The sequence below is a fragment of the Hirundo rustica genome, chromosome 17 (assembly GCF_015227805.2).
Source record: "Hirundo rustica isolate bHirRus1 chromosome 17, bHirRus1.pri.v3, whole genome shotgun sequence".
NCBI classification, from domain to species: Eukaryota; Metazoa; Chordata; class Aves; order Passeriformes; family Hirundinidae; genus Hirundo; species Hirundo rustica.
In genome coordinates, this window is record NC_053466.1 from 10,812,093 (window position 1) to 10,836,709 (window position 24,617).

At 41.6% G+C, this 24,617-nt stretch overlaps 1 protein-coding gene across 6 annotated transcripts; it reads right to left on the reverse strand.

The window, feature by feature from the left end:
• Nucleotides 1-378: 378 nt before the first annotated feature.
• PATZ1 (POZ/BTB and AT hook containing zinc finger 1) lies at nucleotides 379-24,466 on the reverse strand. 6 transcript variants are annotated; one of them, XR_005703441.2, is made up of 7 exons: nucleotides 23,187-24,466; nucleotides 20,781-20,844; nucleotides 17,584-17,655; nucleotides 15,049-15,220; nucleotides 9,188-9,325; nucleotides 6,214-7,416; nucleotides 379-4,862 (listed from the first exon to the last, which is right to left on the reverse strand). XR_005703441.2 is itself a non-coding variant. In XM_040081181.2 (6 exons), exons 1-6 carry the CDS (start codon nucleotides 24,464-24,466, stop codon nucleotides 6,998-7,000), a joined length of 2,145 nt encoding a protein of 714 aa, XP_039937115.1. In that variant the 3' UTR covers nucleotides 379-6,997. The 6 variants fall into 6 exon arrangements, 5 of the variants coding, with proteins under 5 accessions (XP_039937115.1, XP_039937117.1, XP_039937118.1 ...); XM_040081181.2 differs by having other exon boundaries at nucleotides 379-7,416; XM_040081183.2 differs by lacking the exon at nucleotides 17,584-17,655 and having other exon boundaries at nucleotides 379-7,416.
• Nucleotides 24,467-24,617: the final 151 nt, after the last annotated feature.

The following is a 24,617-nucleotide window of genomic DNA, read 5'->3' on the forward strand; positions in this document are numbered from 1 at the left end:
GTAGGCAGGCCAGAAACAAAACTCTATTTACATGACCTCAGTTTTATTTCACTGCCATTCAGTGAGGACAATACCAAATTTCACAGATACTTGTTACTCCACCCACTTATGCTAAACCAAGAAATCTCACCACACGGTGCCAGAGAAAGGATTTCCTAGGTGAAATAAGGCCATCCCGATACAGTGTTGCAACCTGCCCACCACACTATGAATTCTAACATGGAGCTGTGGAAATGTGCAAAGGCAGAATGCAAAGGCAGAACTGTCTCTGAAAAGGGGAAGATTTTGAGATACAAGTAGTCCAGGCCATTTCTCTGTGCACTCATGGTCTCTACTCTCCATCTCCAGGAAATGAATGCATGCAGCCTGCAGAGTTTAATTCTCTTTTGGTTTATTACTATTTAAAAATCAGGTTTTGCATCCCCTTCTACAGAGGCTTCACCTTCCAACAGAACATACAAAAAATACACACAATAGAAAAAAAAAAAAGATAGGTAGGTAAGTTGCTTTATACAAACAGGTCCCTAAGAACCCAAAAAGGCTAAAACAGGCTCGGTTTCAATAGAAGCAGGCCCATAAATAGGCAAGAGACTTCATTCAAGTAGGGAAAGAGTCATCCATCCTCACCTAAGATCCTTTCTTGCTCCACTGAAGACAATGGGAGGATTCCCAACAACTTCAGTAGAAGCAGGATTGGGATTCATCAGAGCCAATGGCAAACTTTTCTGCTCCTTCCCTTCCAAGGCACTGTCTCTTCCATATGGCGTGCAGTCAGGGAAAAATACCAGTTTTCCTGGCTCATCCCACACTCATGTTTCAGTTGTTCACTCTACAAGACATCTAAGAACAGCCTTTTATTTTCTCTCTTACTCTGGTATTTGCACTAATTGCAGCAAATTTTCAGATTACAACAGTACCGAAGAAAAATTCTGAGCCCAAGAGCAGGGCTTGGTTGGTTCCTGAAGAGCCAGCAGTCAGTCTGACAACTTTGCAGAGGGCATGGAAAATTTGCCTGGAGAAGGCACCAGTTTGTAGACACAGCAGCCAAAAAGGTATTAGCAAGCATGAGATTGATTTGTTATAAAATCGCTTACCCAAGGTCACAATGTGACTGCAAGATGCTCAAGAGCATTTATGGCTGCCAGTGGCTGCATGAAGTGACTCCACGGTCCACATGGAACACAGGAGCTGGGAGGGAGTCACTGGAACATCAGTGAGACTCCAGTTACCTCCTTCCTTCAGCATATCTCGGCTCAGAGCACTGCCAGGTCTCCAAAATTGCAGTACAAGTATGGAGGCCACCCAGGAAAAGCTTCATTCACATAAACCCTGAGAGCAGATCAATAGTGCCAGGCAGTCTTTAAATAAATTTAAATATCACACCTTTCAGGAAAAATGTGGCCAGATGTTTAACTCTGCATTACACCTGAAGTCAGTGAGGCCAAACATCTGTGCCAGAGTTCAGCAGCACAATTGTGCAGCACAATTTGGCATGTCAATGAAATATTGGCACGTTCTCACCCAAAGGTTATCATCATCTCATCTTACAGACAGGAACACAACACGGGAAGAGGCTAGAGATGACACAGGGCGTTAACTCTTGGCAAACAGGCCATCACTGCCCACCACCACAGAGTGCACAGCTGTGGCTTCTCACTGATGTGCCATAACCATTCCAACCATCACCACAACCCCTCACAGCCAGGGCTCCCGCTCCTGGGCTGCATCACTGAGTTACGGCACAGCACTCCTCTTAAGCGGTGCTTTCTCTTTTTTCTTTTTAGCCCAACAGCTCCCTGCTTTGTTTAACAGCCAACATTTGCAGAGCTGCACACATCCAAGCAGGCAGCACACTGCACAGGATGTGTGGAGGGCAAGGGTCAAAGCAGCAGGCAGATGACACTTTGCCAGTGCTGGTGCTGTCCTGGAGCCCAGGAGCACTGCCTGCCCCCTCCCTCTGGGTCCCAGGCTCTGGAACATGCTGCCTTCTCACAGGGACAGGGAGCTGCAGCACATTGGGCTGGAAGCCAGATCTGTTCCCAAGGGCTCATTCACAACAGCTGAAGGATGTTGTTTTGAAAAGGATGTTCAGGATAAAAAAAACGTGGCTCTTTTAGCAGACACTGGAGCCTTCCAGGATCTGTTTTCCTTTTTAAGTTTTCCTAGTGTTTTTTTTTTATTATTATTTCTTTTCCCCCCTCTTTGCTCATTTGTTTTGTCTCTCAGGGTGGAACTGAGAGCCTAAGCTCAGCGATTCACTGTGAGCTTCTGCCCTGTTCTAATAAAACTCAGGTATTGTGCCCAAGAAAAAGGTGAGCAGTACTAAGCTGGCTTAATTTACATTCGGGTATTGACAATGCTGTTAAGGTATAATCATAACGCTGAAAAAGCCAGCACATTCCATGGTGTTGTTTGGCACTTGCTCTCAGACTTTCTGCCATGGTCACAACTGAAAATCTTTTATTATTTTTGTGGGTGGTAAAAGAAAAGCCTTTCCTGTTTCATTACTTAGAATTTTGGTGGCTGTTTTTCACTTTGTCCATTCATCTCTCATGAAACCCAAGGAGAGCTCTTGCTCTCCATTCATTCTTCCAACACTGAAGTCTGGAGTTCCTTTGAAGTTTACTTTGGCATCTACTTCCTCAAGCAAGCACCTTAAAAAAAATTAAAGCTGAAAGTGGTACCCCACTCCCGACTCAAGACGTAAGTTTAGATATTGAATTCTAGGAACAAAGATTTAGTGAAAAAACAAGACACTAAAGTTACAACAGAGCCTACAAAATCTAGGTTAGCTTTCATACTAGCAATTCAATTAGTTGAGTTATAGACATTCAGTTACACAGCTCTTCTATTCAAGTCATTCCTTACTGCTGACAGCAGTTGAGGGAGGAACAATAATTTCAGGGAATACATGGGAAATAACAAATATTCCCTAAGTCACTGGCACTCAAACAGGTCTAAAATTGTGACTGGGCATTTACAATTATTCCAAAGATTGGTAGGAAGACCAACTCCATACCATCTTAATAGTTCTAGGCTTTAAAAACAAAACAAAAAAATCATCCCCCCAACACATAATACTTTGCCCTACTATAATTAAGGCACTGGATTGAGAGAAGGAAAAATCTGCGTTCAATTTCTGGTTCTGCTATCAATTTCCCATATCATCATGGGCAAATCACTTAGGATTGAGAGCTCACATGCACATTGCCGTGGGTCAGGTGAGCCGCACTGCTTGCACGCATTTAAGACACGACAAATGCAAGGTCACGTCACTTAATTTAACTCAGCATGGAATAAATTCCCATTGCATTTGTTCTGGATTAACATTTATAAATTCAGTCAACGAAAGAAGCCTGAGAAGTTTGTGCCCCCACTTTTAACACAACACTTAAGCATGCATGCAAGTGCTTTTTAGTCCTTTATCTTTCACTCATTGTCTTATAAGCATCTATTCCTTTCTTGTCTGTCTTTAATATTTAAATTATGAATGACTGAAGGTGTTTTCATCATACCTAATACACAAGGCTCAGAGCCTCTGATTAGAGGTTTTGGGACTCCTATAATTTAAACAAATACTACAAGTCTGATTCTATAAATTTGCATGAACTGAAGTTTCCTTCTTGATATGTGCACCAACTCAAACACTGGCTTGCAGTCCCTCCAAAAGGGAAGGCAAGGAACGGAGGGCAGCCCAAAATCAGAACTATCGTCTATACACTTATGCACCAATTAAAAATAAAATGTAACAGCAACAAACTGCAGCTCAGGGCATGTTGCATACTTCCCTTTGAACTCTGAACTTGTGAGTTTTCTGTTTGGATCTGTCTCATGTTCTATGAGAAACAGGCATTTCCCAAAGTAAAGAACAGAAAGAACTTGCATGTAGATTAAATTACTGTCCAGAACGGAACAGAATGCCCCCAAGGAAGCAAAAAGCACTGAAAACACACCACAGCTGAAGATCTGCCCAATCTGGCACTAGCCTGCACCAGCCTCCTCTGTTAGTACAAATCTCTCCCATTTACACTAGGATAATCCAGAACTGTCATTTCAGGATTGTTAACCTCCTGCCTAATTGTTTCCCTGTCCACTAGACTGAGCAGTAAGTAGTTTTCATTCAATGTATTCATGACAACTTAGTAAGCATTTTCTTTGACAAGCAGAATACACAGTGTTTTAGAAGGCTTCGTTTTCAGATAAAGGCTTTTCTTTTGTTTTACCAGGTCAAATTCTGTAGCACTCAAAATTAAATTCTAATAGATACAGCCAAAATTCAACCCACTTGTAACACTAAAGTAAGGGGAGCTAAATGTAGGGTGAAAGCATTCTATACTCTGGACTTAGCTTTTGGAGTTGAATTTTATGACTAATGCACCTTCTTTGAGTGCATATAGGAACACTGGGGACAAAAACTTCTGCCTTTCAGCATACAGCCTCAGTTCAACAGAAATCTCCCTTGTGGATTAGTTATGAGCTATTAGTAAATTAGTGACTGCAGCTGCATTTGCTAATCCAAACAAATTGTTATGCTGACTGGAAAGCCTACTCTCCCCTGATTTTTTTTTTTTTATTTTTGATGCAGCACTAGATTTGTAAGATATTTTAAAATGTTTTGTCACTTTTCTAAGATGTTCTGGTTTTACCTGGCTACTAATCTTACCAGTACAAGAGCAATTCCATGAAGATTTAGTGGTGGGGTTTAGTTTCACTGGTTTTTCCTTTTAAATGAGGCTCATACCTATTCCAGGATTCTGGAAGGAGATGACTGGAGAAGAACATGTCCTTCAGTCTCCCAACACAGATTAATAGCAAAACATCAAGTCCACTGCAACATGCTCTCAATTTAGAAAGTGCTGGTGCTATAAAGAGAAAGCCATTGATTATTCATCCTTGATTTATAATAGTCAAGAGAAGTACAAAAAGTAGCTTCTTACAAGAGGGATCTGGGTTTTTTAACTCTGTAGAATTTAGAATGTAATTCCAAAATCCATACTCACAAAGGGCTCTCTAATTTTAACATAAAAACAAAATGGGAGTATCACTTAAGCATCAGCTACAGGGTTTGGATTAGAAGCACCTGGGAAATGCAGGCTGTGGTACAATAACAGTTTCTGTCTCTGTGCACGTTTACACAGACCAGCAAATCAGAACTTGGTCCAAGGGGATCTGTCCTGCTCCAGCACTATATTAATGATGGAGATAGATATTGTTTCATGGGATGCAAGTTTGGTGCAGGACATGGGCTCTCCAGAGTGGCCTTTAGAAACATTCAGAACACAAAGCAGTTTACCAAATCACTGCTAAACCTTTGCTCAATAACCCTCTCAACAATTGCGATGTAGAGAAGATTCTCCACAGGTTATGAAATTAAGGAATAAATTCAGGAAACTGTTCCATGTGACCTTGAGCATCAACAGCAGAACCATAATTAAAACTCAGAGTATTCCTAACTCCTAACCCTGTGTTAAACAACATTTAAACCTGGGTTTGGTACATAAAACCGTGACTAGTTACATGGAAGGAAAGGGAGGGTCAAGAAAGGACATTATTTCTGCACAAGTGGTATTTTCAGATTAAATGGAATGTCCAACAGCCTGGAATGCAGCTTCTTTGCATTTTGTAATCAATTCTTTTTCAAAGATACGCTGTTTGCAATTCCCACCTTTTATACTAGAAACCCTTCTCGTTTGGAAAAGAAAGGAGTAACAGCAGCTTTTGCAAACCTGACTAGAGACAGATCAGGAGAGCACGACTGTGGCCAAAAAGCCCAGCTCACTGAGAACACAGCACAGTGCAGAGTGGGATTCACACAGTATTTACTGGCTCTCATTTGCACACCTTTTGGACAGGTGGCTCAATTGCTCAAAAACCAGACAAAACGAGGGGATGCAAAGTAACATACTAACTTCTTTAATAGAGTCCAATCCAATTAAACCAAAATCACTCTGTGAACCCCTGGGTTTATTCACACTAAACAAGTCAGTGGTACATAATGTTAACCCGATAGCTGATCATGTTCATCCCCTAGGTCCCCACATGAAAAATGAGCACCAGTCAACCAGACTGTAATCGTGTTTTTCCTTCCTTTTTTTTTCTTTTTTTTTTCTTTTTTTTTTTTTTTTCATAAAAACTATTTCTTTCATAGACTTAAAACAACCAACTAGCCAAGTTATTAATTATGGTACATCTAAAAAAAAAATTAATACTAACCCTAATGTGACTGCTGCTTTACGAGTGCTCTGTGTATCGCCTTAGACTGGCTTTTCAGTAGCAATTCACTACAACAGGTCCTAAAATAATAATAATAAGAAAGAATTAAAAACCTGACAGCAAGTTTAATGGTCAAAAGAAATAAAAACAACCTGTTCTGAAAGGTGATTTTTCTCAGCAGTTCAGTCCTGCTGTAGCACTCACAGCCTCACAAAGGCAGAAGGGGTTCAAATTCTCTCACCTTCTTTCAACGTTTACGGTTTTAAAAGGACAACTGCATTGTAACCTGCTAGGAACCATGGGGCATTTTACTTAGCATTATATTCAATAATGGGTCTGTTTTTTAAACTTACTGTTTTTCTGGGGGAGTTTAGGGAGGGCAGGGGAATAGAGAGAGAACAAAATCACAGCTCCCTGTAGCTGCAGCTCCCCAGGTGCCTCGGTCACTAGGACTGTCTCATTCTCAGAGCAGTGCTGGTTAACTTTCGATTGCTCTCAAAAAACACAAAGAAAACACCAGCAGCAGCCTCTAAAGCTCCATTCGTTTTGGGTCATGTCTCCTATTCAAGGCCACCATCTTCTGTAATTTATCAGCTAAAGAAGCATTTTCTCCCTCTCCCCAGTGAAGGCTTAAAGGTGGGGTAAGGAATGAGACAAAGAGGGAAGCTAAAACAAATAAAAAATTCTCAGCTATAGAACCAAGTTTCATTATTTCCTCTTTCATTCACAGCATCTTATCATTATAGCCAGACTGCTGCTTTGCTTTGTTAAGATCCAACTGATCTCATTTCCCCTCTGGCCCCATTGGTTGCTGGTCGACCTCTGGATCCACTAGGGATGATGCAAATGCTGACTGGACGATCTGAAACCCAAACGACTCCAGAAGAGACATGTTCTGTTGGGGTGAGAAGGGGGATCCTAGAGCAGGACCCAGGTCCCCCAGAGGGCCACCAAGAGCCCTGACGTGAACTTTCTGTATGTGTTTGTTCAGATAAGACTTCGATCTGAAAAAGCTGCCGCATTCAGGGCACGGGTACTTCTTCTCTCCTTCCGTCTCCATTTTGTTTTTGCTGACTGCCAGGTCACACGAGAAGGACCCATTGGTGCTCTGTTTCTCAGGAGTCTTGAGGTCACTGGTGTCAGAGAGGTCTCCATATGAATCAGAACTCTCAATCGGGTCCGAATGTGAACATTTCTGGCCTTCTACAGGAAAGAGAAAAGAGAGAAGTTTTCAGAATCTTAGTTCCCAAAGGAAGATATTTAACATGCATAAAAACAAATTAGATTGGTTATCACCTGATCACGTTAATACCTGTCACAACAGAATGATACACACTTAACATCCAATCCCTCATATTCTAAAGCCCTTGAGCATAGGTCCCCTTTCCAAACCACCAGGCTGCCACCAGAGCAACAGCTGGGGTTTCATTAGGGATTTGTCGCGATACTGAATGCAACCATAATGGGTCTCCGGTTTATGTAACACTTCTTGAATCCCAAGGATGTCTCACAATGTTTACACCTCAGACACTACAAAAGGATGGACCTAATGAAGAGTTTTCAACTGTGCAATTCACTTGCACACTTCTGAAATGCTGTTGATACTGTGGGGGAAAGCCTAGAAACTTCATGAAGTACAACAGGCTGCAGCAAGATGTGAAGAAACCTGGAAACACTCAGCAAAACAGCAGTGAGCCACTGCAATTTAAGAAGTGCAATTCCATTTAGTCTCAAGGAACTCTTTTCCACAAGTGCAATACTGTTAGAAGTTAACTTCACAACCTAAAATTGTTCTGTCTTTGAATACTGCAGTGTAAAACAGCAGAGAGGTATTTAACTCATTTGGATATATGTCCTGGCAAAGCCATTGGTATGTTTGGAGTCTTCCCCATTCTCCTCTGGCATTATGCCAAGGAAGTTTGTCCACACGTTTTTGCTCAGTGCATGTGAATGAGCGTGAGAAACCCAGACGTGCTCACTAAAGGAGTCTCTGAATACAAACAGGCTGTACCTACTATTAACTCTAGGAGACCAAAGAACCACTTGGCACAACCCAAAAGACAGATTTGCTCTGGACTCAGCGTTACAAACCTAACAGGATATGCATGAAATCAACACACCACTGAGCTGGAATTAAGTCAGCACACCACCCAAAACTAAAGGGCTTCTCTAGTAACTCTATCAAAACTTCAACAGAAAAAATACACAACTCGAGCTTTCTGCTGGCACAGACTTTGTTTAACCCAGCCCCTTGTGTTCTCCTGGGCAAAAAAAAACAAAACAGAAAACCCGTGGCTTTGAAGAATTTTCTGATGTTCCACTTTCACCAGGAATACTGACAGCTCAAACCAAGAAGCAAAAACCTATTCTACACAGGTAAACACACTGCTTTACTTACTCAGAAGTTAAATACTCCCCAGCTATGCTTACAGCAACATCTTTTTCTCTCCCCACCCAAGTTAAATGAATGTCAAAACCAACAAGAAAGCACCAGTGCTATCATCCTTTACCTCTCCTCCCCAACAACTGCATTTGGAAGTGTAGGTTTAGCTACAGACAGCTGGCTGCAGGTACAGTATGGCTCCTATGAAAACCAGAAACGGGGTTTGACTGGCACGAGATTCAAGTGGAGTGGGACTAACGAACTCGTCCTCAGGCAAAATTCAGATGCTGACTGCTCCAAGGAAGAGGGTCAAGATGAACTAACATGGCTTTTTCAATTTTCCAAATCGAAGAACCTGCCAAAACTACACATACTCTTCTGTGTCCATTTCCTTCCCCTAGCCTTAATCAATCGGCCATCCAATGCCAGGTGATATCCTATGTGATGCTATGGAATTTCTCTGCATCACCCTGAGCTTCTCTCCAGTATTCTCCCTGTCCTTCCTCCCTCCCCTTTCTCGTGCCCAGCCCAACACCCCACAACACAAAGCTCTGCACAGAGCAGCAAGGTGCAGAGCAGCGAGTCTCTTGCCTTTGATGCCATAGGTCCTGACGCAGTGGAACGCTGCTCCCCCATTCGGGATGGACTCCTGGTGCCTGGAGACCTGGGGAAGGGGAACACCGTGGTGGGTTTTAACATGGACCTTTAAGTAGGAGGCAGAGGAGAAACCTAAACAAGATAAAAGGAGATGAGATCCTGCCACCAGCAAAGACACACATCTGCCTTCCCTGTTCCTTTAATCCTTCTCTTGCTCCTGCTCCCTATTGCAAAGCTGCTGTTCCACCAGCTCCCTGTGACATGCTCACATAGGAGTCCTGTCATCATCGGGCAGTAATGCAATGCACACTCTCCATCAGACTGAGTTTGCTTTTTGTTAGTCACAAAGAGAGAACAGCCTCCTTAAAAAACAAATTCTGTGTAAGCAAACCTAGCAGGTGAAACTTTCTGGAAAAAAAGGCAGAAGAGACATTATACAAAAAGGCACCCATGTCTCTTCACCATTTTTGTGTTGTTTTATTTATTTTAATTAAAAATGCTTTTGCCATCTGATAATACTTTGGAAGATAGTTCCAATTAGCTGATTTTATGCTGTTAAGATCTGAAGGAATGCTATCTAGTAACAGCCCTCGCTGGTTTTTAAGTGCTTTCCCCTTAGATTTCTAGCACTTACAGTGACTTCTAAAAGGCAGAAAGCTGAAACTATTGACTTTTTAAGGCTCAGTTTTGCTCTATAGTAATTTTTGAAAAACATTTCCTGCAGTCAGCTCATCCTGAGTTTAAAAAAATATACTAAACTCATATTTTGTTTACAGTTAACAAAAAGTACTAAAAATGAATTTCAATATTTTTATTAGCTCTGATCTGTAAGCATCAAACACTGAAAATAAAAACATATATATCAAACAATTGATTTCTGAACAAACCAGATTTTTACATTTGTGCATGTGCTTTTTAAAATGTTTTTTTTTAAGTCTCACAAATATATAGTTTTTCTTTAATACAATAAATTATCTCACATATACTTTGGAATGTTTTCAAATTCAACCTCAATATGATTTGCAATTACTACTAGAACATTTGGACCACATATGAGGCACAAGGAGGACAGAGCTTTAAAGATTTCCTACAGAGGTAAAGCTACCACCACCACCCAGCTAAATTTGCTATTATATTTTGGACAGAGCATTACGGCACTTTCATGCTAGAAACATTTCCACTAACAACTAAGAACACAACACAAGGTTCACCATCACAGACCCAGAGTTGCAGCTTCCCTTTCTGGAGAGAGAAAACCCAGCGCTAGATTTTTAAAAAGAATTTAAAGCACAAGTCCCTGCAAGAGAACTTTCATAACAATACTTTGCTTAAAATATGAGTAGATATTCTACCATAAAGCCATTTTTGTAGTGATTTAGCTACACTTATATTTGATGATATATAATAATGTATTAGGAAGGCTGCAAACCAAACACTACACACCTCTCTGGGCTGGATTTTCTGACTGCAGCTGTTAGTTTCAGGTGCTGAATTTAATAATGGATGTGGCCTTACATTAGATTTCCCTGTGCCTAGCACACAGAATATCCCTCTACCCCGACTTTTATCCAGGGTTTATTAAGAATTATATATACAGGACCTGCAAAGCAAGAACTCCCCAGCAACCTGCTGAAGGGAAAAGGGGCAGGCTGCTGAGAATGAACAAGAGGTCATTCCTGTGGACCCCTGAGCTGAAGATAAAAGTACAGAAAAGTAGATACATCACAACTGAAGAAACCAAGAACATACCACTCTCAAAATACAAGGGAGCAGAATCATCAAAGCCAAGTCATCTGGGGAATTAATGTAAGGATATTATCCTCTGAAATAATGCAAGACCTACCCTCACGCACAAAATGCTGCATTGAAAATTCTTACAAACACCAAAAATTCAGTGTAGAACTGAAAGAATCAGTCTTGGACTCGTAGAGAAAAGGGCACAGTGTACAGATGTAATGGTGACACTTCCATCTATGAGGTACTTTCCCTATTTCACACACGTGGCTAATAACCCCATGCATGCTGAGACCAACCTCTTTGATGGAGCAATGCATGAAAATCTCACTGCCAACCATTAAAAAGGACTACATGCAGGTATTCAGTGCTTTTCTACACCACAACTGAGACAGGAAAGTCTGAACTTGTAATCTCTGCACACAATAATTTTCCTGAGCTCTGCAGTTCTATTTGGAGAGTACATTGTTTTATATACTGAAAACTGCTGCAAAGTGTGTTAGCTCCCCTTTATGCACTTGGCAAATGAACATGTGAGTCATCAACTTCCATCAAAACCGTAAGAATGCCAACTGCTTCACGGGAAACTGTTTAAAGGGAGACTTTTTGGGGGTCGTTTTTATCCTAATTTTTTCCTGAAGCACTTAGCACTAGCCTTTTTATCTCCACCAGACTTTAATTATGAATGCCTAGGAAGACGGGGGTTCACAGACCATAATCCTTCACTCTTAAAAGTCTCTTTCAGAGCAAAGTCAGACTAATCCACAGGATGAAGTGGCAGTATTTTTCAGAGAAGGAATGTATTTATTGCTTTACTCATACACATTTCTCTACTTTGCAGGGCAGGTTATTTCTTCATACCAGAAAAAGCAATATTAAAAATATGTATAGAGAGGAAATTATCTCTTTTATATATATGGGACCTATCCCTTGATCTCTTAGATAAAAGGAGATAAACTACAGAAATAATTGCAGGATGCTCCTTGTTCAAAAATTGTAGTTGGATTTAGCTGGAACATGAGGAGAATGTGTCTTGCTTTAATGGACTCTGTCTGCTATAAAATGTACAAGAACTCAGAATTTTTATAGTTTTTAAAAACTCAGAATTATAAAAAGAATTTCTCATTTGAGACTGGAATATTTACCCTTTTCCTAACTAATTTGATTCTGTGAAACAAACAACGTGTATGTGTTTGAAATACAAACGCAAACTTCTGAGTTGCAGGTGCTATCACTAAGTACCAGCTCTAGACCTGCCAAAGGCATCAATCTCTTGAATTCTCTGAAAAAGCCCACACAAGGAAATAAAGTTCCTAAGATTGGTAACAGAAGATTGTGTAACAACGCAACAGGAGCGTGTCTTCTTTATTTAAACCGATTAAAGAGAATTTGTCTTAAAAAGTGAGGCTTGAGGATTGGTTTTTTTAAGCACATTTTAGACAAATTCTTTAAGAAAAAAACAAAACCCAACAAAATACCAAACCAAAAAAGAAGAAAAACAAACCCCAGGGGGAAAGAAAGAACCAACACAAAAAACCCCAAAACCAGTTCACTGTTTCCCTGATTTAACAAGATTTAATTGCTTCCATGATTATTCTAAGCATAAAGCCCTTGAGTAAGAAAACAACCTGAAAAAAACATCAAAATCACAGCTGCAGCTTTTTAAAATTATGCTGCCACATAGTGAAAGTATGATCAACAAATGAATCCACATGAAATGGCAAACCATTGCCTACTGCTTTCTGCCAGGTACTGAGATCCATTCCCATCTCCTAAACCCATTAAACTTTTAAAACAACATGAGACATTTCATTAAGCTCCACAGAAAAGCTCTCAGTCCAGTGGGACAAACTGAGGAGTCTAAGCTCTGTCATTAACACTGGGAGTGTTGAGCTGTGTAGAGTCACCTTTTCATCCATTTTTTTTTTAAGTGGCCAACATCCCGAATTCTCCACAAGCAGCTTGAGCTTGTAGAGCATTCTTGCTTGACAATTACTATATCCAGAAGCTGGCAAGTACGATATCCAAAACCAGCTAAGTTTCCATTAAAAAATACATCAGCACATTAGCCAAGGGAAGAATAAACAAAATCCCACTGCGCAAGCACCTCAGCCATGGCACAGCTGTGATCAGGTTACTGTCTGGCTTCTGACTGCACCAGTGCCTACTAAATAGATATTTCTAATCCAGAAAATTTCCATTAGACCTAATCTTGCCAGGCTCTACAATTAAAACAAACAAACAAACAAACAAACAACAACAACAAAACCCACCACCTATTTAAAACAATGAGCATTATACTTTGATTCTAGAACACCTGGGATTAAAAATTCTTCTGTCATTGATCATAGATCTATAATCAAAATTTATGGCATAAAACAATGAGTTTACAACACAATTGTTTGACAAATCCAGTCTGTAGCTTCCCCTTCCTACGAATTTTAACACTTCCTATGAAATTTAACATTATTCATTATTATATTTTTTAAATCCTGATGTAAACTGAAATTCCCAACAGACAATTCTGAAAACTCCCATGAAATACACGAACTGTAAGAAGAAAGTAATTGCTTAAAGTTTGCTGTACAACAGGTACCTTATCCTTCTACAGAGAAGTACGTATTTTATTTAAATTGCCACTGTACATTTAGACTTGTAAAATGTGAATAAACCACTTAGTCATTTTATTGTTTGATTGCCGGGTCTGTCTTTGTCACACTGGCTCCATTTCCAAAGAGCTGCAGTGACATCCAGTGGTAGTTAAGCCGAAATTCAGGCTTACAAATCGTGAAAACAAGACAATTGCTCCCAACCCATCTGAGTTTCTGTTTGGCACCGTGCTCAACGGAAGGAGAGCAGGATAGCACCTGGATCTCAAAACAGTATCTTCCCTGTTGTTGTCACAAAAAGAACTGGGATAAACTTAAGCAGTTTTTCAGAAGCCAGGCCTTGAGCTGAAAAGGAGGGCAAGCTTCATTTCACACCATCTACCTGGAGCTTCAAAACCTGCAGACTTTCAACCCAGATGCCTTTTCCACTCACACTGATAACATCACTTTCACGATCTACAGACTCTTCAACCAGTGGAAACACCTCCCTTGCAATTTAATGTCTCATTATTCATCAACTCCAAAAGCTCCCTGTACAGTCTGCATATTAAACACAGAAGAGCTTTATTTTCTCAAAAGATTTCACCTCTCTTAAACTAGAAAACAGAACACATGTCAGGAAAAAAGACTCATCAGGAAAAACAAGGTCCCAAAACACCGCAGCAACCTCTTCTAACACCTACTAGCTATGTAAACCTGTGTGAGCCAAAAAGGCATTTTGAAGCTGTGAGTTAATCCCTCAAAAAAAAAAGACACAGTAAGTCAAAATAATTTTTCCAGCTTGCCTGACATCTGACAAAGCCTAAATTTCCAATTGTCTCAAACTGAGGAGTACCACAAAGAGATGGAAAAGCTTCATAAGCTTAGTCACTTGGTTTAGTTTTAAATGGTGCTGCATGGAGCAGGGAGTTGGACTCGGTGATCTTTATGGGTCCCTTCCAACAGTGAAAAGCCGTATTTGGACAAATAAAGGTAAAGCACATTTCTAGTGCTCTTTACAAAGTATGCTTTAGAAATGTACATTAGTACAAAGCAATTTCTTGTGTAAAGAGGGAGAAGCAGCTTGACTCTATTGCACCAGGAGGTTAAGACTTAGTAACATAATGTAGATTTATGTTCACTGCATGCTTTTCAACTTGATGTGTATTTCAAAGAAACATTCTTCTTCCAAACTGACTGCAAGAGCTCAAGTCTAATCAGGTATAGGAAAACAACCCAGATGTATGTAGAACAGCAGCAAGGCAATTTATCATGGTTACTGTAAAATGATCTGGCCATTCAGCAAATAAAATTTGCTTCAGATTTAAACTTCGTTTCTTTGGGAACGATCTGCCATGTGACAAGGCCAGACCTATACCCCATCAGTTTCAGGGTTAAGTATTGAGTAGGAAAAGCAGAGTATGTACACGAACAGGGTACAACCTCCTCCTGTTGCACAGAGTCACGCAGCCTTACAGCTCCCCTCGAGTGCTGTCCCATCCCACTGGAATTAAAAAAGAGTTTCTTCATTACCTCGGTTACAGATAGTGCAGAAATTGCTTGGTCCTTCACTATGCTTCTTCAAGTGATCTGCCATGTATGCTGCTCGCAAGTACTTCCCACACACCTGGCACGGAACTTTGTCCTCATGGCATGCCAGGTGCGAGCGCAGCCGGTCACGAGTGGCAAAGGAAGCATTACAAGTCTGCAGGTATAACGAGAACCATGTGACTCAGCGACTCTGCTAACGGCATTGATATTGTTGAATATATTTAGTATTCTTTAGAGAAAATACCTTAGGTCCTGTGCAAACACAAGAAATGACATGATGCACAAGCCATTTTCCCCCAGATAAAAAATTCAGAACACCAACATACTGCACAAGATGTGGTGTTACTACCCAAAAGAATTAAAGCAGCAAGAAAACAGCTCTGACACTCTACAGACAGTAAAACTTACACCAGGATAGACTTGTAAGGCTTTAGCTCCTTTCTGAGGATGAAGATACTGAAATTTTAAGTAATATTTAACAGAAGAAATAGCAGAAACCACTTTGCTCCATTTACAGTAAGTTCTGCCATTTCACTGAGCCATTACAATCACTTTAAACCACTCAAATCTCTTCTCTGTCATTTTCCTAAATTCTACTCTGATGAGAAAAATCTAACTTCAGTACACAGAATTCTTTTGGAGTGTGAAGACATACCAACAAAGGATCAGAGAATTATCTGGGATGACAATATGAGAGACAGTAGAAGAGTCATCCCACCATCCACAGCAGCAGTGCAGACAAACCGTGGAAGTGAAGCCTCAAAACTGAGCAGGTATCAAAATAACTGCATGACATTGTAATCTGTTTTAACTTACCCCTGGTCAAGGTATCATATTCCACTTACTACACAAAACAAGCTTGATTTGGCATAAGATAATATTGGCTCTCTTTGCCCACTTTCCAGCTGAAATGTGTATGATAAGTGAAGGCTCTCTCCCATTTTTATAACCCCAGCAATGGGCAGGCAGGCAGGCTGTGCCCACAGCCTGTTACACTGGCCTGCCAGTTCTGAAAGCTTGCTCTGTCTCTAATGTGTGAAGGGAAATAAATCACCAGCAATAGGCCGCACAAGGTATTAGAGTTATAGTCTAAACCATTTCACAAGTGCAAGAGGAGAAACAAAAGCAAACACACATCAGGATGGCCAGACCAAGCCAGAGCAGTGACATTCAAGAATATACAGTGTTTTGTTTACACCAACTTCATATAAAATAACACAGTTTTAAGAGCTATAACCAGAATCCCCAAAGAAATAATATGAGGCTGTTCAGTGTTTTGGGAACTGGGTATAATCTGTATTGTTAAATATCAGTGTGTAATTAAGCCACTGTTTCAATACAGATAAGACTTGTTAAAGTAACAATCTTAGTAAAATTCCAAAATTATAACTCAAATAAGTGAAACTGATAATACAGAAGAGGATAACGTAATTACATAAAATTCAGTTCATCAAGAGCTTAATCCAAAAACCATTGAAGGTAGCGGAAAAGCACCTATCAATTTCAACAGGCTTTACACTCATTTGATCCTGTGAGATGCTTAAGTGTGGAAAACTCCCACGGAGCTGAGGCTGCTCCACAGCAAGTACAAGACTTAACACCTCAGAGGATCAGCACTTAATGAAATTAAAAAGGCAACAATAAAATTATCTGGATTTCTGCGACATACACAGTTTAACTAGGCCCACCAGACAAAGACTTATAAATTACAAGTATTGAGGTTTAAGAGGCAAATTCTTGAACATGAAAGATTTCTCTCCATTTTTCATCTCAGTACACAGCGCTGAGCAAAACAGGTGCAGCTTTCACTTATTAAAGCATTCTTAGAGGTAAGCACTCTTCTAAGGCAGGATTGCAGCACTGATACTAATCAATCTGTTGGATATCGACTAAAGATATATGACTGGACTATCAACAACAGCCAAGAGATCCATCATCAATAACACTGAAGCTATGGAGCTGCAGGAAGGTCCATACTCGAGCATTGGGAGTGCATTAGCTGATAAGAAGCAGACCAGAGACAAATCACATAAATACAGCGATGCCAGAAGAAAAATCAAATCTATCCCACAGTGGACTTAGCAAGCTGAAAGCTTAGGGAAAAGCAACATAATAATTTTTGTGTTTGATTTCTCACTGTTGCTGCTGAGTTGTGTAAAGCTCACCTTTGGATAAGCTATATAGTAAATATATCTGCAACGAAGCTTAAAAACAATAATTAAGTCCAGTGGAGAAAGCAAGAACCAGTTTAGCTGAATCATAACAATGGGAGACAGGACTAGGGTTAAAGAAAACCCCAAAGTTAATATTCAAATAGTTAATATTTATAAAAGGTATAGAGAAAAAAAAAGTTCTATTTTATGAAAGATGTGAAGTACTAAATGAGTGCTAAGTATTTATCATTAATTGTTAATCATAGAAGAAAACTCTCCAGTGCTTTCCTATCAAACATTGCACAGGTATATAAATAGATCAAAAAGAATATATAAAGTTTAAAAAACATTGTTTAAGAAATACCTCTTGAAGTTTCAACTTTTCTATGGATGTGGATGTCTCTGAGCTTATTCCATGGTGGCTGCCATTTTCCTGCTAATAGGCAGGAAGTAAGAGAAATTAGGACAGGAAGAAACTCATTCTGCATTGAAATCAATGGGATATGCACCGGACTTGGGATGCCAATTAAGTTGTGCTTTAATTTAACCTGCATTTTTATTTTTTATTTAATTTGCCGGGAGAACAACCTGTCTTGTCTCTAAGAGGAGCAAACGTCTCTTTTCTCCCCTTGTTCTTTCACGTCCACAGATTTTCAGATCACTGTTTGCTCCCAAACTGCAGCCTGACTCTCACACGTGGACACACCAAAGCTGACAGCTTCACCCCATCCCACGGGGTCAGTAACTGAGCTGCCCCATTCTGGCCATAAAACTGACTCACTCCTTCTCCTACAGCCAGAACTCAACCGTCAGACTGGGGGGAAAAAAGGAAATTCACCAGTGCAACAATCCAAGGAAAAAGATCCAGAGCGCCATTTGCCTGGACACCAAGGCACATTCTTGGATCTGATATCTCAGCTGCTTTGGCTCTGTGGAGATATTCCCTAATCTGAGTCTATCTTAACAGTAATGAAAAAGCTGGAGTCAAGACTTTGGCTCGAGGTGCTAGAGGGGCTGCAAGCTAAGATACTTGTGAAAGATCTGAGAAGCACAGCCATTGTTTCAGGGGGATGAGTGCAGGATTACAAACTGAGCACTGAAAACTACAGCTGTTGAAGGGATGTTCAGCTTCAAATTGTCCTGTTTCTCATACTTTCGTTTATTCTGAAGTTGGGTTGACCCTTCCCACTTTCATTTTGGTACTCCAAAGTGTCCTGTGATGCCACACCAACAGAACATTACCTATCACCAGTTTGCACAGACACCTAAGAGCTCAGGTAAATGGCCACTTTGTTTAAATCATAACAGAGCACAAATTGCAAAAATGCCATTACAACAGAGGATTTTGGAGTGCTCTTCTGTTTACTGACAGAGTAATTATCTTTTCCAGTAAACATAAACAAAGCATGACAATAACAGGAATTTTCAACAGGAACTGAACATATCCAAAAAGGATGCTCAATGCTGTTCAGGCTGCTCTCAGGGGGAGCTAATTTGCCAAACAAAATCAGTGGGAAAAGAGAATGGAAAATGGGCAAACATCATTGATATTTTCCTTCTTGGTGGCCAGATCCTCTGTTAGATACATATAATGGAACAGATGCATAACTGGTTATGAGATAATCACAGGGAGAACTTTATCAATTTATACATCAGTTTTCATACTTGAAACAAGTTTTCAGTGACTGCATCCCTTCCGTGGTTTCTAAAATGTATAGCAGATCTGTGCATACTCAAGAAGACTTTCTAAATCTGATAGGATATTACAAAACATTTTCTGCAAAGACACACAACAGGTCATTAACAATATTTCTGTGCCTTAAGATTAATAAAAAATTAACTTTGCAGGGCTAAGCAATCAAAAATTGAGATCAACCCAAGCCGGAAGGACAATCTCAACTCTGTCCTGATGACTGTAGCCTATAGCCTGTACCTTTTAACGGAAATAAACAGTGCATACAGTGTTATGGCACTTTAGACAACACACGGCAAGAAAGACTGTTCTTGGAAACTGCTATCACAAAATACATGTGTGCAAGGAAATGGAGTTGAGCTTGGCTGTGCCATGTTAGCTTCCATGTTTCTCTACATCTGAGCTCTCAGTGTATCCTCCGATTCACACGGAGTTGATATTTAATATTCTTAAATCAATTTTAAACTATAAAAGAATTATCAGTCATCAGCTGAAAAAGGACAATTCATAGCTATCTGTGGTATTTGTAAGCAGTGCTCACCCAGTAACCTTGGTATCAACTAGCCAAAGACTGATGAGTGTCTGTTCATGTTGGGACACAAACATTCATCATCAGTTCACCCACAGACCTCTTGCTGTCCCCACATTGTGAATTCTTTTCATGAGCGGAATTTTCCAGTTTGTATAAATCTGTAACTCATAAATCATCTCAAGAAGCTCGAGCCAATCTAAGACTTTCTACAGGACAGAGTTAAATCAATGTGACAGCTCTATACTGTGGCCTGGCTTTCAAATGTGCTGGGCTTTCACAGATCATATGGATGTCAACAGAAACCTTTAGATGGCTCCAGCTGTCTAGAAAACTTCTCAGAATTCTTAAAATTTCAAAATGTTTCAAAACTCTCACAAGTTGAAGGAAATATAGGTGTCTCAAAACATACAACAATGCAGATCAGGAGGCAGCAATCATGTAGGATTGTCTAGGTTCATAAAACTAGTCAGCTAGTGGTTAAATATATTAGAAGAAAAAATCCTCTAACCTTCGCTGTCTTCAAAAGAAAAAAAAAAAAAAGATAATCTTGCTCCAGCTTATTTAAATAAGTATTAAATCTTTCTTCAGAAGCCAAGCATGGAGATTGTTAGCCCAACAACTGCTTTAAAAGTTTGCCCAACATCTCTCTGATGGAAGTGTGTGATGGTGGAAGCTGATTCTCAACTTTGTTTTAATTGATACTTCCAGGCACCTTTTAAATCTCTCCATAAATGGAGTACAAATTATCTTTCTTCATTTGATCTCTCAAACCTTAACAACAGTAAAAAACTATATACAACATTAGGACATTGTACAACAAAGTATATTGTGATGCCATTATTTATATGCTCCCTGAGATAAAAAAAGCTTCCAATTTTGCTCAGTGCAATGTTCTGAAGGCTATGGAATTTTAAAAAATAGTATCTTGACAAGTTATAATAATTACAATTTATTAATTTTTAAATTGAAGTTATTCTAAAAAAATGAAGTCAGCATTGGAGCCTCCTGATGGCAACAACTGCAATTAAAAAAAAAAAAGGAGGGAATCATCAGTGACATCGACTCCAAGCCCAGGTGGCTGGGTAAGAGATCCAGGGTGGGGACAGCACAGGAGGGAAGAACATCTGGTAGAAGGGGAGGAGGCAGGAGGACCAAAGCTGTAGATGAGGTGAGGGGGGACGGGAGGGATGTAAAGCAGATGTCACTGTGGAACACTGTTCTTTACAAACATTTATCCCAAATCACACATACATGGTATTTCTACTGGTACTTCAAAATTGTCTGCACACATAAATACAGTGCCAAAGATTGCCCACAACACCAGTCTGGCTCCTACCTGACACTTGTGAGGTCTCTCTGAGGTATGCACCTGTTTGATGTGTCCATTCAAGTGGTCTGGCCTTAAAGAAAATACACATAAGCACACTTAAAACAAATACTAAAAATAAAGCTACAATTTTAACAAGAAAAAAAAAAAAAAAAAAGGAAAAAAAAATCCCAGTGCTGTATCTATGACAAATGTAGTGATTTTTAACTTTCCAAGAACCAGATGGCCAACAACTGGGACTCTACTTTGTTATGTACCCTCTCCAACTTGCTAAAAAGGCAGCATTTTCTCAGGAAGAAATCATGTCTGAACGATCAGAGGAAACAGGAAGTACAAGGTATGATTTTCAAGCCTGCATGTCCCCATCCAAATTCTTATTTGGACCTTAACAATCAGGACACTTTGATTTACAGTTGCTGAATATATGAAAATCAGACCCTTTTGGTTTATGTCCTAAACACAGATGTGAAAAGCCAACTTTAAGCACCTCTTGCAAAAAAAGACTAAACTGTTGCTGTGACACATTTTCCACCTGCAAGATGAAAAAATACTTCTAACTTACAACTTGGTAGGGAGACTGCATTAATATAAATAAAGTGCTCTGAACATTCCAACTAGAAGGTGCAATGGAAGAGCAAATTATAAAAAGTTAGACCATTCTTTACAACCAGCAAAGCCTACTTGGAAGAAGAAAGGACTGAAGAGCTGCAGATTGTCCTGGTGGGAGTTTCTCCTAGTGGGAAGAAAGCTTTTCATTGTATGAGACCAAAACTGCTTGGAAACAAGTTCTCCACCCTCTCCTCCCCCAACTTCCCAGCTGCACCAATGAGAGGGCACGGGATGGAATTCACGCACTGCAGACAGAAAATAGGCTGGACTTTGCAGTGAGGCTCTTCAACCCCATGCTCCAGCGCTGGGCTGGAGCGGTGTAACCGGACAGACTGGTTGGGGTCCTTCTGGATACCGCAAGCCCAGCAACCTCACGTGCTGCGCTACTGAATACAGGAAAGGACACTAAAATTAGACATCATGCTTCCAACTTCCTCTGGCTGCTCCTAAGAGTGAATACTGAAACTTAAGAGTCTCTAGTTTTCATTCATACTTCGGTTTTACAGATACGCAAATGGTTTTGTTGTTAACAGCATTCCCGCCTGTTCACATTAACTTACTGGGGAAAATAGGAACTCAACACGTATTTCTCACTTCCCCTTAATGATAAAAACCTTTTGTAGCGCAACAGCAGAAATCTTTAAGTGTCAGTAAAAACGATAAAACTTGGCACACGATTCCAGGGAGCGCTATAATAAAAAAAGTACTTTCACTTCTAGCCACAGATGAAATTTTCATTTTGTGACCTTCCATCACTGAATCTCCAGTCCTTGTGAATACGTATCCCTAATTACTGCCGATTTAAAAGAAAAATGGGGGGTGGGGCCACATTTTCATAATTTATTTCAATAACACAAAATCCCTCTATCAAAAAGAGAGCAGGGGCACAATTCCACAATTTACACAGCCTGGTGGCCTTTTGACTTGTTTTCAGATCTCGATTCCTTCCCTCACATTAGAGCAAATCAACTGCTGTAGAACACCGACTGCTGGTACAGAAATAGCAGAGCGTATGCATCCCCCTCCCCCCACTACTTCTACACTCAAAGCGAACAGCAAACTTCCAAAAAAGTTTCAAATTCATTAACTCAGACTATGAGATACCACTAACAGAACTACGTGTACCAAACTACTTATTAAATTAGCTCCCACAAATAGCGACAACAAAAAAATCAGCAACATTAAATGCACAGATCTTACGTATGTTGCAGGGCAGAAACAGGATCCCCTTCAGAAGGATGTAAACCCAAAGGACACAAAGATCATGTATTAAAAGATACTTGATGCTGCAGCCTTTGAAATCTCACCTCTTCCTTCACATTTGGGTGATAAAAAACATTACGAACTAAGAGAAATGAAGGGAAGTTAAGAAAAAGAAAATTTAAAATGGATACGAGAAAAATAATCATCTTGAGATGTATTATTTTGCACTTCAACAGCACCTTCAAACTACCTACACATCGGTGATCTCAAGACAGTTCTGTGAGGCAGGTAATTATTTCAATACCCATTTCACAGAAGGGTCATTTGAGGGAGAGACTGACTTGCCCAAGGACACGCACACAACCAGCTCTGGGACAAAGCTGAGAACGTTAGCCAGCTGACTCCCAGTTCAATGTCTTAATTACTTTTAAACCCTTCCAAGAGACTCAAGACTAGCATCCCAGAGGAAATGATGGAAGTCTCATTCCTTGACACATTTTAAAGTGGAACAGTCAAACTATCCTAAGTACATTTCCAAGGGATAGGAAAATCAACTTCCTAGGTCTCTGTTTGTGTCAACGGTCCACACAAGCACTCTCTTACCTGGAAAAGCCTTTTCCACAGCTCTGGCAGATGTAGGGCTTTCCCACAGAGCCATCATGCGATCGAACATGATAGGACATCCTGTCTTTTCGCTTGAACCGCAAGCCACACACCGGACAAGAGTAAGGCTTTTCGCCAGAGTGCGACAGCTTGTGCCGATTCAGGTGGTACACGTCCCGAAAAATCTTGCCACAGATCTCACAGGCCACCTGTTTCCTCGTCCTGCTTCTTTTTCGAGGTGCATCGGGGTCATCCTGACCAGGAACACCATTTTCACCCAGTCGTGGGGGTGGGATGTCTATGTAGCCCAGCTGCAAGCTCGTCACCCCATGTTGAGCCTCGTGCTGCCGAAGACGGTTAGCATCCGTGAATACTTTCCCACAGAGACCACAAGGCAGGATACCAGCCTCTCGCAGGCCCCCTGGGGTACCAAACATCATGGAGTCCAAGAGATTGGCTTTACGGGGACGCCCTCTGCCCCTCTTGGTGCTTAAAGTGGGGGCACTAGCAGCAACATTCTGGAAGGGTGAGGCCAGCAGTGGTGGGGACAGAGGTCCTGCCACCATGGGCAGGCGGTCCACACCCTGCAGGACGGGTAGGGAGGACTGCGCAGCGGTGAGCGCAGCCCGCGTGGCCTCGTCTTCAGGCATGCCAGCGATGCCGTTGCCATTGGGCGCCAAACCGGCACCGTTGGTCATGTCAAGAGGGAAGCCGAGGTCAGCGGCACCCGGACGGAACAGCATAATGTCAGGGCGTGCGGGGGGCACGAGGAGCTGCACATTGGACTGCTTGATGACCTCCTGGCAGATGTCGATCACGGAGCGCATCAGCAGGAACTTGGCGGCCGTCATGAGCTCCGGGAAGCTCTCCAGCCGGACCACGATGCGCGACGTGTAGGCGAAGTCCAGGATGTCCCCGAACACCTTGGAGCTGATGGTGTGCATCTCCAGCTCCCGCCCGCCCCCGGGGGCGCCGCCGGCCGCCGCCGCGGCCCCGCCGGCCGCCGCCTCCGCCGCGCTCCCCTCCGCGCCGCCGCCACCTGCTCCGTCGCCGAGCTGCGCGCTGAACACCGACTCGAAGTACTCGCTGCAAGCGGCCAGCACGGCGCGGTGCGCCGGGAAGCTCTCGTCGCCCACGCGTAGGAGCACGTCGCAGAAGCGGCCGCCGTTCTTGCGCTGCTGGTTGAGGCTGTGCAGCACGTCGGCGCTGTGCCGGCTCACCTGGTAGGTGTAGCAGCCCGACGAGGGGCCGCAGGCGGCGGCCTCGCTCACCCGCTCCATGGGGGCTGCGCCGCCCCGCCGGCGCCCGCAGGGGGCGCGCGCGCTCTCGGGCCGCCCGGCGGCGCGCGCCGCCTCCTCCTGCTCGTTCCCCGCCCCCTGCCCGGGCCGGCGGCGGCGCGCGCGCGGCGCTCCCTGCACGGCGCGAGGGGCT

Excerpts from the sequence above, each read along its gene's own strand:
- PATZ1 (XM_040081181.2), bottom strand. The coding sequence starts at position 24,466 with ATGGAGCGGGTGAGCGAGGCCGCCGCCTGCGGCCCCTCGTCGGGCTGC. Across the intron at positions 15,221-17,583 it reads AAAAGTTGAAACTTCAAGAG|ACTTGTAATGCTTCCTTTGC; the intron begins GTATTTCTTAAA and ends TTATACCTGCAG. Across the intron at positions 9,326-15,048 it reads CTGCACTATCTGTAACCGAG|GTTTCTCCTCTGCCTCCTAC; the intron begins GTAATGAAGAAA and ends TATCTTGTTTAG.